Below are 18256 nucleotides of genomic sequence, written 5' to 3'. Positions count from 1 at the left end.
ACCCCTGCCCCTCAATGTATATGTGCTAACCTACTTTTCTCTCCTGAGTAAAGAGGAATATATTCCTACGCATATATTGGGTCATAGATATATATAAAATACCATTAAATAAACACAAGTCTTGAGGAATCAACAAAAAAATTTTGTCTGGCAAAACTTGGCTGAAAATAATTTCCTACCAGAAAGTCCCTTTTAGCCTTGTAAGAAAGCAACTCAGTAATCAATTGGCAGAGAAACATATATTTGTAAACATGAATATTTATTGTGTTTGGTGGGATCAGTTTCAGGCATTTTAAAGTTATGTGGTATTGCACGAACTATCAGAAAATAAGCAAACAATTATTGCTTATGGCTGTTACTTAATAAGCAAACATTATTTAATACCTATCAAAAAAGCATGATTAAATGCTAGAGAAATTTTCAACTTTCAATTCAAGAATTTTCAATTGCATGCATATTAAATACTTTTAAATCAGAACTTTTAGAGATTCTCACCCATAAAAAATAACGTAATTTTGGTCACAAAGACAAATCTCTCTAAAAATGCACTTACCAGGGCAACTTCTTTGTGCCCTTAAGGTGGAGAATATATTTTTGATACAAGTAGGGACTCTGCCTTTTGAATACTTAATAGATAAGACTTTTTAAATAGAAACTTTTTTTGACTTTGCTTTTTTCAGTTAAATGACGACAAGGCGTTTCAAAATTTTGCATGTGGAAGTGGCCAGGCTTCGTAATCTCATATGCTTTCCATGTGGGAGATCGTGTTTAGTAATAAATAAACTTAGTGGCCTTAATTCCACAAACCTATTCATCAAAATTCTATTAAAATGCATTAAAAATAAAGAAAAACAAATTAAAAGCCATTACAAACATGAAACAGTAAGTCACAAAAATTCTTGTTACTACTTGGTGAAATATTAATGGATGGTCCACTCCATTCAGTTTCTCTTTTATTTAAAATAAATAAAGGATACAAACCGAAGGTGATAGAGATCAGACAGACTTCTACATTCCAGGACTTCACTAGCAATAACTTCAGCTAGCTGAAAGATTGGAAGAATCAAGTGGGGGCAAAACATTTTCTGTAGTTCTTTAGATAAAAGGTCCATAAAATACAAAGTGCAAGTCTGAAAAGAATTTTTTTAAAATTCAGTCAGTATAAACATAATTTTGTAGAAAATAAATTTTAAATTAATAATTACATCTTCAGTTCCAAAATAAATCCCAAAAAAGTCACAAAGAAACTTTCTAGCTGAAGGAGCAGCAAGGTACATAGAAAGCTGCTAAATGTCTTCTCTGAGTTAACTTCATTTCAGCATGCAGAGGACAGGCTAACACCTTTTGAAGTATTAATGAATACTACAATACAAAAGTATTTGGGACAGCTGTCTGAAAATGCACAGACAGGAAAGCTAAAATACAGCCATTTTCTGGTACTGATTTTCTCCTAAATAGTAAACGCTGTAGAATTTTGAGGAGTATGCTTACAGGTTTTGGGAAATTATCCCAGTTGATACCGTGACTATTTGTTTTCTGTTTAAAAGTATCTCTGATTTCAGTGGGACAGTCGTACTGGGCCCATTCTTCCACATCTGCTGGTAAGATATCAACTGATTCTTTCCCTTTAGACTTCTCCTTTGCAGCAGAAGCGTCAACCTGTAATAAAAACAAGAACACTCAGGTCAAACTAACAATCCTATTGGTGTTAAATATTCAGCTAAAATATGTACACATTTGCTTAATATCCTTTGAAGTATTGTCAGATTTGGGGTTTTTTTGGATGTCCAGACAAAACAGCAGTTTTTGACCAAGGCAACAAACAAAAGAAAAAGTGTTTGTAAATCAATGATCTGTCAAGACTGTGTGATCAAGAGTGAAGGTAGGGTCCACAGATTCACAGAGAAATTCTTCCCAAGCTATGAGAGTCAGTACAGGAAAGTATTTACCAAACAAGCCCAGGGAAATATCTCTTAGAAAGAGAGGGTGGTTTTAATTCCACAGAAAAGTGGGTCTTACTTGTTTCTCTTTCTTTTTAGGAGTTTTTAACTTCACTTTCTGAGGACCTGTAGATTGTGAAGTCTTTGAGAATGCTTTTGTAATTATCCCTGATGCTGACAACGTCACCTAGACAACCAAATAATTACAGTTAATTATTTAAAATTTGTAACTAAAAAAAAAATATGAGTGTTTAGTAATAGTTATTATCCACTGCAAGTCACAGCTATCTACAGCTATTTACAATTGTCATATAACATATTCTGCTTGTGTAATAGTTTTCTTCAGAAGAATAACAAGTTCAGAGACTCCTTGATGCTTGCATTTTTTGTAATTGCAATACAATTAAGCAGCAGAACTGTCAAAAGACAAGATCAACCCTGTGATAAATACTACTGCTATCTTTGTTTATCCTATATGGTTGCAAATGCAATTGTTTTTTTCAAACCACTAGTCTAACCAGCTTCATTTTCTATAAGGGATAAATTTTATAAGGAAGTTATCTGCAAGACAGCAGAGTCACTCTGTCCTCTTTCTGGGTTAGTTTTTTACAATGTCACTACTGAATACTATATAAAAGAAACTTTTAAATATTTAAGCATACAAAAGAATTAATTGAAACTTTCTCTGTGCTAGTAAGAGCACAGATTCTGATCTTACGTAAAATTTTTAAAAAACAAACAAAAAACAACAACAAACAAAACCAAAAACAAACAAAAACCCAACCAACTAAAACAACAAAAAGACAAAAACGAATGCCACATTAATTTGAGAACAATAATATGTTTTACTGCAGGAAGCAAGAGAAGAATACAAAATATGAATTAAAAAATAGTACTGGCTACTCACAACAAATGAAAATTTCAAATTAAAGGTAACACATCTTTTAAATGTCAGAGACAGCTGATTTTTTCAGAGAATGTTTTAAGATCTAGTTACTTATGGAATCCTAACACCAAAGAGCCTGCTTTGAAGTGGATGTCTGCAGTCAGGTCTGCTTTATTTTGTCAGCCAAAACAAGGTGTCCTGTACTACTTTAATTCCTTTAATAAAACAAGGTTATTCCTTTTCTCACAATACTGTTCAGCTGTAAATATGATTCCTAGAATTACTACCATTATCCTACAACTGGCACTGACAGCAGCATCAACTCTTAAATTTTAGCTTTAATAACTTATTCAAACAGTAGTGCTGTCTTCAGATAGTTTTTTCCCTAGTAAGACACAAAGTCAAGTGTTGGATATTAAAAGTTATGTTTGTGTAAATCTGAAAATATCAATATTCAATTTTTGTTTTGAAAATTCCTGTCTCACATCACATGTTAAACTGATTTCACAATTGAGTGGTAACAAACTGCAGGCTTTTACTTCTAATTGGAATAAAACTATACACAAGCTATAGCTTACTAGCCTAGTTGATAGGTCCCAGCTGAGACTCTTCCAATAATGATTTGCTGCATTACTGTTATCAAGTACATATTTAGTCCCTTCGAATATTTACTTAACATATAATTACTTTCCTATGATCATTGCTGTGATTCTGAATAGCCATTTCAATTGGGCATATCTATGAGAAATGAAGTAGATTTGATTGACTTGAAGTGCTCTAACTATGAAAAAGTAATTAGGGAAATCAATCAGTGAACACTGCAAGCCTCTACAATTCCTTTCAGTCAAATGACAGCCATTTTGATTCAATTCCATGACGGTCTACCTGAAATCACAATTATTCAGAACTGCCAGAAATATCTTTAGTATATATTCTGCCACTACTGAGATTCCTCAATAAATTAAAAATAAAAAATTTGAGAATTTACAGCACAAAACATATTAATGGATTCCAGAGAAACAATGGTCCACTGCTTTTATCCATAGTCTGTCTTCTCCATTTTCCTGAGGGAAATCATTTTCTTGTTTAATCCTTAAACCTGATAAAATACTCTAAATGCACTATAAATAGAAAACTCTAAGGACAAAGTCAAACACCAAATGAATAGCTGCTACCATGATTACACAAGGAAATGTGAAATGTACTGGCCACATGACAGTGCCACAACACAAGACAGGAATCTCACCTGCCAGATGCGGATGATGCAGGCATATGCCATCAAACAGTGCTGCTCATGAAAAGAAGAACTAGGACCAGAAAATAAAGCCATTAATGTCTGTGCTCTAAACAAAGCTTCCAGTTGTTTAATATTGCTCAAATCTTCCAAATTAATTTGGGGCATGGTACCATGTACTTCATTGTTCATCTTCGTATTTTCTGTAGGCAATAACTTTGGTATGGCATTGTTTTCTGTTAAAAAAAAAAGCAAACACATGCTCACAGTGACAGCATTGTAAAAATGTATTTAAAAGTTAAACTTTCTGAATTGAAAATGAAAATATTTAGGGGAAAAAAAGAAAAATGGAAATCTATCTACTATAGGTGCTCTTGTTAAAATGATGTAATGCTATTTGTACCATGTTTTTAATCAACAGTGTAGCAGTACTGTATAATGAATGATGTAAGCCTGATAGAGAGATGAAATTCACAAAAGGCTGGACCAAATGACCTTTTGAGGTTGCTTCCAATCTGGGCTGGTTTATATTTGAATCTAATTTCCCTTATTATATTATCCGAGTTGCCATTAAGAGCTTGCAAAAATTTTCTTGAAACTTAAGTGATGTAAGGATAATAATCACAAGCAAACAGGTGAAACTGGGTGGAGGATCATTACAGAACAATTATGAAATTTAAATCACCATGGGACTGTAAAAAAACCCCCAACAAAACCACTAAGAAAAACATAAGCATAAACACAGTATCGCTACTGTTACTAATCAACTGTGTGATAGGAGAGACACTGCACATTTATCTTCCTCAATGAAAACACCAGAAGTACTTGTCTCATCCATGTCTATTCACACAAAAAAGAACAGCACAGCAGATGTTCATTAATGCTACACAGGACAGTATGGTTCCAGAAATCAGACACTTTTTTCCCAAATGAATATTGGGGTATCCTATCAGAACAGGTCACTAAGGTCATAGCAGTACAAGTGGATATTTATGTAGAAGGAGCAAAGAATTTTTACAGTTACAGAAGTAGTTGAAGGCATACATCCCTTTGAAAGTAACTTTTGACAAATTAGTGCTAAGATAATGCCAAGAACAGGGTAATGGCCTTAGGTACCCAAATCTTGACACAGAAATTATTTCTTTCCATTTCATCTGTCCCTCCGTGAGAACTCACTTGAAACAAACTCTCCAGCACTGCTTTCTGGTAGCATCTCACATCTCAGGAATCCCCAGGTCAGAGAGGAGCAGTGTCTTACTTTACCAAAAGACAGAGGGTAAGTCTCCACAGCATAACACAGAATTCACAGATAAACTGAACTTGTATTGAATAAATGTCAGTAAATTCACAGGAAAATACAGTCATTGTGCCATTCTTTTTAATAACTACGCTGTAAATTGAAAATCTTGCCTGTGTTTCCTGCTGAGAAATTCCTCTTAAGGAGAAACAACCATTACATACCTTCCTCTTGTGAGGACTGCATAGGGAATTTCATCTGAACCAGGAGATCTACTGCCCACTCCAGAGGTTTAATAGCATCATTGAGGGGAAACTGATTACAATATAAGCATTCAGCAAGTTCCATCAGGTAATCAACTCTCTGCCATTCACCTTCCTGTTTCTATAAAAGTAATAAAGGAGGAGTTAATTTGTATTTGTTTATGCAAACCATTAAAATTATATTCTAAAGTTTCATGATATTCTAAAGTTTAACCAGCTACATCTTCATTTTATTAAAACCACTTGCTACTCCTGGACATTTTTCTTTGGCTGGACTCAACTAAAATTTTACTGGATATAAGGATTCAACCACAGAGAGCTTTCCTACTGAAAGGAAATCTCAAAGTTACAAAAAATTATATGGCCTCCTCACCAATTCAGGAACTTGCAGTCCTATGAATCACCTGAGAAAAACATCATTCTATCAGCATGGGAACAAACAGGAAGAACTGACAAACCTGTAAAGCAATGATCGCATTTTGAAAACATCTCAACTGTCCAACAATACTTCTGGAGACTGTGACCAAGTGTCGCCACATATCTGACAAATAATCTTCACTTTCATGACTGACGTTCTGAATGCCCCTCATAAAATTGCACCCTGATCCTGCCCGCACTGTAGCCATAAGCTTGAAAATCAGGCTAGAAGAAAGATCAAACAAATTACAAATTACTTGTGTCTGTACCTGTAAAGTAACTTTGTGAGCAGTATAGTGCAAAGATGTAAAGCTTATAAACTAGCATAAAAGGGCATGAAACCAACACGAGAAGATTATGTTTACAATTGCCTAGACAATTTAGTTTCCATTTAATGAAGATGGTTTGCAGTTAGGAATTTCTTGCTATATAGCCACATTTCATACATCTATTTGCTTGGGAAGTAAGATACTACTTATATACAAGATTTTTAAAAATTAAATTTACAAATATTATTAGCAGATTAATGATAGGAAGCACTGCCTATGTGTGTCCTTTTTCATGGAAAAGGCACAAGAGTGTTTTGTGTCATAAGGACAGGCCGCTAAAAAGTAATCGTAATACTTTCCCAATGCAAAATACAAAAAAATACTCAAGAGTTTTATACTTCTTAAGAACCAAAATGCTTATTTTAATAAAAATAAGTCAACCAACTTACAGTTTGTGTCTTGCCTGAGGCAAAACTTGAATAGCTTCATCCAGGAGTTTTAGTGCTGTCTCCCAGTCAGATTTATCAGCATAGATGTGGAATAACAGACCATATAAGGAGGTTCTTAATGTCAGATCTTCCTCAGCACCTTTGAAGTATATTCAAACCATTTATTAATACATTGAAGAATTAGAATAATGATTACAAAATATTGGGGTTTCTTTTATTACCAGATAAACAGAAGGAAGAACATGCCTGGGACAAAGCATCCAACTGATAACCCAATATTTTGGAAATCTTTTGTAATCCACTGATGCAAAGGACAGGTATCTTCCTTCTCCTAAAAAAAAAAAAAAATTTAAAAAAAGAAAAACCAATAACAAAACACCTTTATCTTTCAGTTACTTTCAGTTAATGTATTAACTGAAGTTAAGTATTATTGAACTTTTGTTTTGTCTGTGAAGCAATCCATATCATTAATATGAATAGTAACCTAAATAGCTTCTTGACCAAATGAAAGCCACAGGCATTTCTCCAGAGTCCTATAATACAAATTTGTACCACTAAGTTTGGATGCAAAAGTCATCAACAATCCCTTCAAGTACTCATTGAAATTGTGCCTATGGAAATGTACAGGAGAACTCACAGCATCTTCATCGACATGTAAATCAAATCTAGAAAGAGAAATGGGTAAGCTCCATGGAGTTTTGAAGTAAGAAAAGCTGTAAATGTGCATGGAAGTTTCAGAGTGCAGAAGAAATTCTGCCTGGTGAGATGTGTTATATGACACACATCACCTGCATTCTGCTTCAAGGGGATAACTTCTTTGGATTACACAGGCTGTTCATAATCAACAAGTGTTTAATTTTATCACAAACTCCCAGCACAGTCTAAATTTTAACTGCTCCCTACTGCCAAAGTCCTAAACAGTCTGTTAAAAATAAAGTAAAACTTTCCTTTTGCAGGTAGAAGAATTTTGAGTTTGCAGGTGGGAGAAACCTTAATTTACTAACAATTTTTTTCTGAGTTACTGTTTTAGGATATAATATCATATTTTCTAGTTCTATTATCATACTTGCCAGAAGTGGCTTATATTCTGGATTTTAAATATTTTCTAAAAATTTTTTTTGTAAGCTTCATGAATTGAAACACTACACAGAAAATCAGACAGCAAATTACGTACTTTGCAGAAAACTGTTGTGAATTGGACAATTGCCCAAAACCAAAAGAATCACCAAATGGAATATAAGAGTATGTGACTGCAGGTAAGAAACCAGAAATGTGTTTATGACAAGTGACTTTTGACTCTTACAAAAGGTATCTTGAAGTTTCTTTACCATCAGTACCAATCACTAAAAACAAGCAATACCTATTAGAAATTCTTACCTGTTTGTTTTTAGATTCTGCTTTATTTATGTTCTTAAGAATTATGTTGGTAGGTTCCTTAAACTGTTCTCTGTCATGTGGTGAGCCTAGCAAAGGTAAACATGCATTCCAAAAGTGCCTAGCTGCAAACATTACAAGGGAATAATTTCCAGCTTCACCTGCATACCTGGAGAAAGGGAAGTAGAATTTAACAAGGAAAAACAACCACACTTCAGCTATAATAAAGAATTTTACTTCTAGGAACTTTTGGGTTTAGCTGATCTATGGATCACCTCAGCAATGAGGACTTAGCATAAGCTATTTTCCATTTTTATATACCAAACCACTTCATGCACTCAGCAGAACTAGGAAATAATAAATAGCATATTCATGATTTTACTGTATTTCTGCATAATCTTAGCTCAAGATCATTTATTTTAAAATAACATAAACCTCCTCAAGAAGTTCTCATTGGAATAATATACTTTTTTTTTGGCTTCCTATTATGTTAATTGCCCATTCTAAAAAACATTAAAAAATGAAACACAGTAATTATTACTATACTGCGGATTTTCCTTAGTACAGTACCACTGTAACACAAGAATATGTCCCAAATGTCTCTAGCTGCATTCAAATTGCTTTGAGCACATTTTATGCAAATGATACTTTGAATTAATAAAAGTTAATAATCCTGCAGATTGTGACACAACACAGTGTGTTCTGAGTGAGAAACAGCTTGGCATTTTAGTGAAAAATTATAGATTGGTGCAATGTAATCACCAATTGAATAGTGTTACTGTTTTTAAAAAAGTAGTTTCTTGAAACTGTCAATGTGATCACAGAACAAATGTTTAGACTGCTGCCTCCAGTTCTAGGCCACCCAACACATGGCAGACATGGAGAAACCACAAGGAGCTCAGTGAAAGGCCACTGAGATGATCCAGGGACGGGACTGCGCCTGCCTTGAGAAGAGGGCCAGTTGAAGAGGTGGCTTTAGGACACCTAAGAAGAAGTTTCTCAATAACCTAACAAAGTTCTTGAGAAGCAGCAGTCAGGCTCCTCCCAGTGAATGGCAGAACAAGCAAGAGCAGGCAGCAGTTAAAATGAGAAAGGTTCAGAAATGTCCCCCGTGGGTAGAGCCAGGCAGGCTGTGTGTCTCCACTCCTTGAGGGTTTCACAGCCACACTGGGTAAAGCCTGGACTGCCCTGCCTTGAGCAGGAGTCTGAACTAGAGTCCTTCTGAGGATGGGATGATCCTATGACACTACAAGGTCAGCTATGTGGAAAGTACTTGATAAATTTACCAAAGTGCAAAAGTCTGCCAAATCCTTTGTTAAACATTTCAACTCACAACTATTTTTATCAGTCTTGGGAGGAAATATGATGATCCCTAAAACTGTAATTAAACTTTAGATCTATTTGATAATAGTTTTCTTGCAACATAAAACATACCTGGCACTCTGAACAAAGGATTTTGATGCTGCTACACGCAGATGTTTTCTTCCAGACAAGTTTTCCATTATGCTCTTTCCTTGTATACAGGCTGTAGTACTTAACATTTCTTGTCTCACCCTGTTACCAAGCCTGCATAAAAGCAAATATTTCAGAAAGTGCTAATCAATTCCTATTAATGATGTATTCAAGTTGCTACTAAATACATGTCCCTTGCTTTGGAAGTTACAAATCCTTCTACTAAGTTTTCCTTTAAAATTAGAAAACACTTCAAAAAACTTAGTATTTTGTGAAAAGGTAGACTAAAATATGTTTCTCACACCTCTAATGAAAATAGCTGTGAAACCAGATTTTAAAAAACTATTACCTATTTTTAGCAAGGAAACAACATAGATCTGTAATTTTCTCCCTACTTTTCACTACTGTACATAAAAAAAAAATAATTGGCCGAAGTCGAACTTACACACCAAGCAATTAAAATTAAAATCAGAAATCAGGAAAATCCGATCATTTTTGATACTTTCTTTTGGGATTTGTTATGCGTGTGTCTGATAAAGTATGCCCAGGGCCCTTGAGAAATTTGTATGGATGCTACTCTACTACATGTAGAAGAAAACAATGTAGATTTCAGCCCCAGAGTCAATCAGATAAAAAAGGAATACAGAAATAAATGTATGCCATTGGTTAATACCAGTGACTGGCAGAACTGAGCAAAGAAAGAGCAATCGCAAACCGCGGAGTTCTCGGCGAGCGCTCCCGAGCGGGGCCGGAGCCGCGTGCAGGGGCGGCCCGTGGCCAGCAGGGGGCAGCAGAGCCCCGGCGCAGCGGCTCCAGCTCCTGCCCTGCATTCCCCCCGGGAATCCTGCCCTGCGCTCCCGGGAATCCTGCCCTGCATTCCCAGGAATCCTGCCCTGCGCTCCCGGGAATCCTGCCCTGCATTCCCAGGAATCCTGCCCTGCGCTCCCGGGAATCCTGCCCTGCACTCCCGGGAATCCTGCCCTGCGCTCCCGGGAATCCTGCCCTGCATTCCCCCCGGGAATCCTGCCCTGCATTCCCCCCGGGAATCCTGCCCTGAGTTCCTGGGAATCCTGCCCTGCGCTCCCGGGAATCCTGCCCTGCATTCCCCCCGGGAATCCTGCCCTGCATTCCCCCCGGGAATCCTGCCCTGCACTCCCGGGAATCCTGCCCTGCACTCCCGGAAATCCTGCCCTGCGCTCCCGGGAATCCTGCCCTGCATTCCCGGGAATCCTGCCCTGCACTCCCGGGAATCCTGCCCTGCATTCCCCCCGGGAATCCGGCCCTGCGCTCCCGGGAATCCTGCCCTGCCTTCCCGGGAATCCTGCCCTGCGCTCCCGGGAATCCTGCCCAGCGCTCCCGGGAATCCTGCTCTGCATTCCCCTCGGGAATCCTGCCCTGCACTCTGGGAATCCTGCCCTGCCTTCCTGGGAATCCTGCCCTGCGCTCCCGGGAATCCTGCCCTGCACTCCCGGGAATCCTGCCCTGCATTCCCCCCGGGAATCCTGCCCTGCCTTCCTGGGAATCCGGCCCTGCGCTCCCGGGAATCCTGCCCTGCATTCCCCCCGGGAATCCCGCCCTGCGCTGCCGGGAATCCTGCCCTGCACTCCCGGGAATCCTGCCCTGCATTCCCCCCGGGAATCCTGCCCTGCGCTCCCGGGAATCCTGCCCTGCATTCCCGGGAATCCGGCCCTGCATTCCCCCCGGGAATCCTGCCCTGCGCTCCCGGGAATCCTGCCCTGCACTCCCAGGAATCCTGCCCTGCGCTCCCGGGAATCCTGCCCTGCGCTCCCGGGAATCCTGCCCTGCGCTCCCGGGAATCCGGCCCTGCGTTTCCTGGAATCCTGTCCCGCATTCCCGGGAATCCTGTCCCGCATTCCCTGCACTCGGCATTGGCAGCTCATGGCCACACAGTCCAACATCTTCAGCAATTTGCAGATTGCTAGATGTCAGCGAGTAGTCTCTGTATTTCTGTGAAGTTCTGAAACTATCTATTTAACATTAAGATTATTTATTGGTTTTATATGTTTTTAAACCCATGTACAAAACAACTACGAGTTTCAAGGAACAGAATACTGTTTTTATAAGTTGAATTATTTTGCAGAGAAAAAAAAAAAGAACACTATATTGTATCTGAAATCTTTCAAATGTTTTTCTCAAACTTCCCACATTCAAAAGAAACTGCTATTCAATGGAGCTGATTCTTTCCTCTTCGGGTAAAATTGAATTCTGCTTTTGGAGGAAATTATTTTTAAAAATAGAGGGCTTGAAGGCTATCAACATTTTTAGAATTTATTTTTAATTTTATTTTCTATTTTTTTTTTTTTTAGGGCAAGTTTCAAAATACCAGTTAAGTAAGAGACTGGTCTTTCAAAGGAATTAGTTCCATTCCTATTGCACCCATGTGCACAGGCAGCAATGCAGTGCTGTCAGACTACCTGACAGCAGAGCCTGGAGCACGGGAGCTGCCCGAACCTTCCATCACCCCCAACTCCATCCTGGCCCATGAACTGTGCGTGTTAGAGCCAGATGAGCACTGAAAGCTATTTGCACCAAAAAGCAAAAGAAGCAGAATCAGATTTGCTGCTTTGAGATTATAAAAGTGTCAGAATACCATGATTCCAGGGATCATTTCAGAGCAGCAGTACAGAGATGTACAAGCTTCTGACTCACTTGGATGCCAAGCTTCATTGATCTTTCTGAACAGGGTCCAGAGCCACAATCTGGATCTCTCACTGCCTTTAACTTTCATTTTCCTCTCTAACTGCACCATTTTTTGGGAAAAAAGATTCTTCATTTTTGATTATGTGACCAAACACATTTGCCCTCTTTACTTTCTTCAAAACATAGTTCAAGTACATTACCATATCATACAAAATTCTATGTACTTACATGCCATATTTCTTAATATTTCTATTGCGGACAAAATTCTTATCTGAGTCCAAGATCCTTTTGGAACAAGTCATCACACTTTTATAGTCTTGTGATACATAGGCAAAATATGTAAGTCGTGTCAATGTCTGCAGTTCCACTGAGGAATCTGACCAACTGCATTCTAAAGCCAAATTCACTAACTAGGATTAAAAAAAAAATAAATTAATTTCCAGGTTTTTATATGCTTTTTCTACAGCAATTACATGCCTACAGCTGTATCTTCCTTATAACCCACCTGGGCATGGAACAAGTATGTGATAAAGCCATCTGGAAAATGAAAGAGCTACAAGTACAACCAAATATACAACAGACAGGCCTCATCCACCACGTAGTAAGTATTACCACAATGTGTGCAAATCCAGCTGTAATTGTGCATGCTTTTTAGCCAGAAGCCTCTGCCAGGACTTATTCCATATCCTCCATCATCTTCCAAAAATCAGTGGAATAGGACTTTCAAAATTCAGAGCCCATTTTAGTTAAGCCAAAAGTAAGAATGGGACATAGAATTGATTTTGCAACAACTAGTAATTGTAATCAGTAGTTTCTATGTATGCTGTTATATATGTGGCAGCTTGGGAGAGCTTGTGCTCCGTAATCTTAGAGGACTTTTCCAACCTAAACATATGCACAGATATAGATAGTTACAGTTTCATGTATAGTTCCATTATAGGATCTAAATGTTTCCATTTAATTTCTTTTGTACATGTCAAATTTGCACCCTTCTAGGATAGAGGTGATTGTTAATGAATTCATTCAAATGAAGGTACTACAACACTGCTATACAAAACTATGCTGGTGAAGCACAGCTAAACTTAACTTGTAATATTTGACATAAATCTGTAGACTGACTAGAATTAGATATCTATATCTTTATAAGGACCCCAAATCCTACTTGTCAGCAGTAGTTGTGTGGCTGTCCTGGCAACCTGCTTGTTTGGTTTCACACAGTCCATCAATAGTAACCAAGTGTAGTTGTGTTCTACCTTGCAACTGTCTAAAGTAAATTCACTATAATGTGAAGTTTTCTGTTGAAATACTGAATGCTTCTGATACAAACACAGATCTCTGTACAACTACCTGAAATGAGGCTGGAGCCAGGGAGAGGTCAGTCTCTTTTCCCAGGTAACAAGCAACAGGACAAGAGGAAACAGCCTCAAGTCGCACCAGGGGAGGTTTTGGTTGGATTTCGGGAAAATTCCTTCCCTGACAGGGCTCTCCAGCCCTGTCACAGCTGCCCAGGGCAGGGCTGGAGTCCCCATCCCTGGAGGGATTTGAAAGTTGTGTGGATGTGGCATTTGGTGGCCTTGGCAGTGCTGGGGAACAGCTGGACTCCACGATCTTGGAGGGCTTTTCTAACCTAAACAACTTTATGCTTTTATTAAGTTTTCTCCAGAAGAAAAATGAAAGGTTAGAAGAATGGTTCTGTAGAGAATTCATCTGAACCCATTATGCTCATCTGATGGTTAGTGAAACAATCTGCTAGAGCAACACAAGCACAAACCTAATATTTATCTTCTAATGCTATCTGGTCTTTGGATAAATAAAATTATTCTGTCACAAAAATCTCCTTCCTGTCATAAATATTTGATCTCTTGGTTAAAGAAAAAATAATGGTACAATAAAAGTTTCAAAAATAATTAAAACTCCATTTAAAATTGAATCTGAAATCAAATTCATAGTACACAATTTCATTAAACTCAAGAGCTTATAAAAAAACCCAAAATACCTGAGATAAGCTAGGAACAGTGAAATCCATGAGACCCAAGCCATTACATGAATACATTTCCAGACCAACAAGAATTCTTGCCAGAGGATTTTGTGCTTCATCATTATTCTAAGCGGAAATTAAAAATTCACATTCAGAGGTTTTGGGGTTTTTTTGCAAGTTAATAATATTAAGAACATTAATTGATAAAATAATAACAACAATAATAATAATGTTTGAAAACCTCAATTTGCTCTTAGCAATTCCTGGTCTCTACTGTGTCCTTAAAATGGCCAGTTTTTTGTATTTGTATTTTTTTAATTAACACTGTGAACTCAACTACTACAGTTTCAACATTAAAGCCCACATCAACAATACTATGAAGGCAAATTTCATATGCCACTGAGGGTTTCCAGTTTTATAGACACTATAAAATATAAGAATTAAATTTTTCTTTCCAGTTTACTATGTCTATAATGTATAATTATATATATAAAGAGGCCATAGTAAATGTTGACATAAATATAGCTGATTTTTCTTTACACTGTTAATGCAGCCATTTTATTATTTTACGTTCATGAATTCAAAATCAATTTTGCTCAACAGATATCATATGACAAACATCACCGTGGCAGCTAACAACAGAAGGAAGAGTTAAGAAATGTAGACTCACTGCTATACCCAATGTGAAAAATTTGCTATTCCCCTAAGGAACTAGAGCCCAAATTTGCTTTTACATTCTGATCAAATATACAGAAGAAAATATACCTTGGTAACTTCAGTTATTATTATATGAATTTATGAATTTAACTTCTCTTTGTCAAGTTTCAACATTATGCAGGATTTCCGGGCAGTCATACCTCCTCCTCCTGAGTGCCAAGGTGATGTCTGATCTGCTGCTGATTTAACTGCTTTGCTTTCACCCAGGTAGCAATGATCTGTTGTTGTGCAGCAATAGAGACTTTTTCCTTAGATATGCTTCCAGTCATTGCATTTAGGGCAAATTCACAAATCTAAACACCAAGAAGAGGAAAAGTAAATGTGAAACACAGAAGAATGTGGAAAAATTCTTGTATGGAACATGTTATCCATTAGTTATTTTTAAATTATTGCATCTCTAAAGCTAACAGGAATCTCCTTTAAGTCAGCCTGAGGCAAATAGAAGTTACAGTCCTCAGCTCCAAGCTGGTAAGGAGCTCCAGTGTGCATTTGGGGAGGATCTGTGGTGGCAGAAACTGTAAAAAAATGTAGCTTTGTTTACTTTTTAAATTTCTACTATTAAATGTATAGGAATTGTAATGTATGGCAGCAAAATGAAAAGGGCTACAAAAACCAGGGGTTTGTACCTCTAAGGCAGCTTTGATGTCAGGAAGTCCACTAGGATCCACTGAAAAAGACTGGATATTTGCTTTTTCCCGTTTCTTTGCTTCACTTTTTCTGCTACTCTCTGTTGCTGTATCTTCCATGTTCTCAGCAGGTTTTGGCTTTGGAATCCAAGAAATAATTAGGCCACGAGCCAAAGCATTACATAACATCAGTAAAATTTCAGTACTTCTGTAGAAGAAAATAAAAATCAGAAGTGCATACTGCATCAGATCAAGATAAAAGGCAGGAATAAAGTTACTGATTTCAAGAAGTAGGCATTACTTGAAAATCTAGTTTTCTTCTTAGAAGACAAAAATATCGATATTACCCAAAAAAATCTGCTCATTGGTAAAGCAGTTTAATGATTAAAAACACAAAACCCAGAATCAGTTTTCATCTAACATCGATTTTTCTCACTCTTTCTGTAACTGAAGCTTCCCTTTCATCACAGGAAAAAAATACATATGCCAGAGCAACATTTTAAAAAACTTTTTATTGATAGGTATCTGTGAAAAGAGCAGCTATTTTCTAAAAAATTTTCCTAAACCAAGCCCTTCACATTTTTTATGATTATCACGCCAACCCACTACCAAGCTGAGATTTTTCTTTTTCTTCTTTTTTTTTTTTTTTGAGAAAACATGAGCCTAATTACGTCTAAGAGATTATTGCTAGTACATGCTGATGTAAGTATCAAAATTAATAACCAGGTATTACCATTATTCATTCATTCAGGTATTCATTATTCATCTCTGAACAAACTGAAATTTAGATTTTATTCCCAGTACTGTTAAAAGAGATCTCTTTGCTGCTCGTCCTTACTCTACCTAGTGATGAGGTCACGTCAATATCTAGGAATTTGTCCCATAGTCAGACTTCAGCTGAGTACCTACTCCACAATGGTCAATCATTCTCCCACTGCATTTACTGCAGAACAGGATTTCTCTAAACCACTGTGTAATCTGTGTTCCCATTTTCATGGAACTAATGAGCACATTCCCTTTCTTTATTTTGTTTTCTATTTTCTCTTATTTCAGAACCAGTAGTAATCACCTTACACTAGTTAGACACAATTGCAATCAACTATATTTACAAACCAATTCAGGTTCGGAGAACTGACAGCAAGCAAATGCATTTTGAGCTGTTGGGCAAATTCAGAGTCTAAGAGAATTTTCCCAATTTTCTAACTTAACAAAATGCTATTTCACATGCACATGTTGCTATTCCACACTGAAGAGAAAGCAGTATTTTTTGATCTAAAGTTAGCATGGCTTACAGTGTAGTAACAAAGAACAAACAGAAAGGATTATCACGTAATTTTCACAATTTACCTCCTCAGCTATTCTGCATACACCAAGCTCTTTTACTACCAGTGAAAGCCAGCAATAAATATTTCATAGCGCAAAGTGACTTTCAATGTTTGAAATAATATTTTCCATGTTTTAGAAAAAACAATATGTTCATATCCAAACATCTAAATTTACCCATCGTGCCCAACAGTCTTGATGGCTCCAAGAAGAGTCTGGAGATACTCAATAATGTCCCTCTGTCTTCCTGAAGAAATCAGATGTCTGTTGTAATTTAAGGTATACACCACAGCATTGTGAACAATCCAGGCTTCCTTCAATTCTACTCCTATTTCAGCTGCACGTTGGAAGTTTTCCATAGCGTACCAAGATAAGTTGTCTATCCATAAACTGTAAAATTGGAATAAAGAAGCTGTTTTTCCAAAGCTTCAACACTAGAAGGAATTCTATCATAAGATTGAATATGCAGCACTACATCTCAACCAACCACAAGAACAAAACTTTCATTACTTTTCTATTGCATTTATTAAGTTTTTGCCCACTGACTTATATTTTATTTTGATGAGAAAATGGTTCAGAAAAGGAAGTATTATCAACATAAAATTAGTAGTCTCTGACATACAAGGCTATTGGCGTAAAAAACAGTGTCTATGGTTCATGTTTCATCCACATGTTCAGGTTTTTTAAATGCATGTGTGAATCCACCCATCAGTGCCAGAAATCATTAAATAACCAGGTAAAGGCTCTACTTGAATATCAATATAAGTGAGGCATGCCATCTGAGAGCTAGGGATGTGTCTTTTTTACTCAAAACTGCATGTGCTCTTGCACTCAAAGACATTTCCAGGTCTAAAATGTTGTAATAATTTTAAATAGAATATAATTTTTTTTCAGTCTATATGACAACTTTCTTTCAATAAATTTATTTTCTGTCTTTATTTTCAAAATGTACTATTACTTAGAAAAAACAATACTAAAAATACAGTCTTGAATGATCATACAGAATTGCAGTGTTTATGAAGTCAAAAAGCCAAAAGCAGAAAATGACACTGGATACTACTATGTCAACAGTGGTACAGGACACAGTATGAGACCAAAGTCCTTTTTTTCTATGGGTTTTTAATCTAATTAGGTAAACTCAAAAATAGCTAGCAGCAAATTTTGGAAGAAAATTCTCATCTTCTTTGCCCCTTGGCTCTGATAAGTTTATAATTTTTCCTGTTTTACTGCACATTTGCAGGCAGACAGTGTGAGAAACTTCACTTCACTTTCAGACTTAATGAACAGACCTAGGGACACAACTCTGCCATCGTGCTCTCTCACACATGGCCACTGTGACTGTAAGGCTGGTACTATTATGAATGTCAACAGCAGAGAGTCTAAGCATCACCTTCAGAAATCTCTCTCCCCCCTCTTCTCCTTCTCAAGAA

At 37.1% G+C, this 18256-nt stretch overlaps 1 protein-coding gene across 2 annotated transcripts in view; it reads right to left on the bottom strand.

The window, feature by feature from the left end:
* The window catches only part of CFAP46 (cilia and flagella associated protein 46), a 60251-nt gene that overhangs the window by 23901 nt on the left and 18094 nt on the right, over window positions 1-18256 (bottom strand). For both annotated transcript variants that reach the window (XM_033066169.1, XM_033066170.2), the window contains 15 exons: window positions 17004-17216; window positions 15504-15711; window positions 15018-15170; window positions 14179-14286; window positions 12411-12592; window positions 9504-9635; window positions 8073-8238; window positions 6942-7026; window positions 6696-6834; window positions 6019-6202; window positions 5522-5681; window positions 4073-4296; window positions 2020-2127; window positions 1492-1659; window positions 982-1130 (listed from right to left, as the gene is read on the bottom strand). In XM_033066169.1, the coding sequence (XP_032922060.1) occupies window positions 982-1130; window positions 1492-1659; window positions 2020-2127; window positions 4073-4296; window positions 5522-5681; window positions 6019-6202; window positions 6696-6834; window positions 6942-7026; window positions 8073-8238; window positions 9504-9635; window positions 12411-12592; window positions 14179-14286; window positions 15018-15170; window positions 15504-15711; window positions 17004-17216 (2379 nt within the window). The remainder of the gene's footprint in view (window positions 1-981; window positions 1131-1491; window positions 1660-2019; window positions 2128-4072; window positions 4297-5521; window positions 5682-6018; window positions 6203-6695; window positions 6835-6941; window positions 7027-8072; window positions 8239-9503; window positions 9636-12410; window positions 12593-14178; window positions 14287-15017; window positions 15171-15503; window positions 15712-17003; window positions 17217-18256) is intronic.

The sequence above is a fragment of the Catharus ustulatus genome, chromosome 8 (genome assembly GCF_009819885.2).
Source record: "Catharus ustulatus isolate bCatUst1 chromosome 8, bCatUst1.pri.v2, whole genome shotgun sequence".
Taxonomy (NCBI): domain Eukaryota; kingdom Metazoa; phylum Chordata; class Aves; order Passeriformes; family Turdidae; genus Catharus; species Catharus ustulatus.
This window is presented reverse-complemented; position numbering and strand designations above follow the sequence as displayed.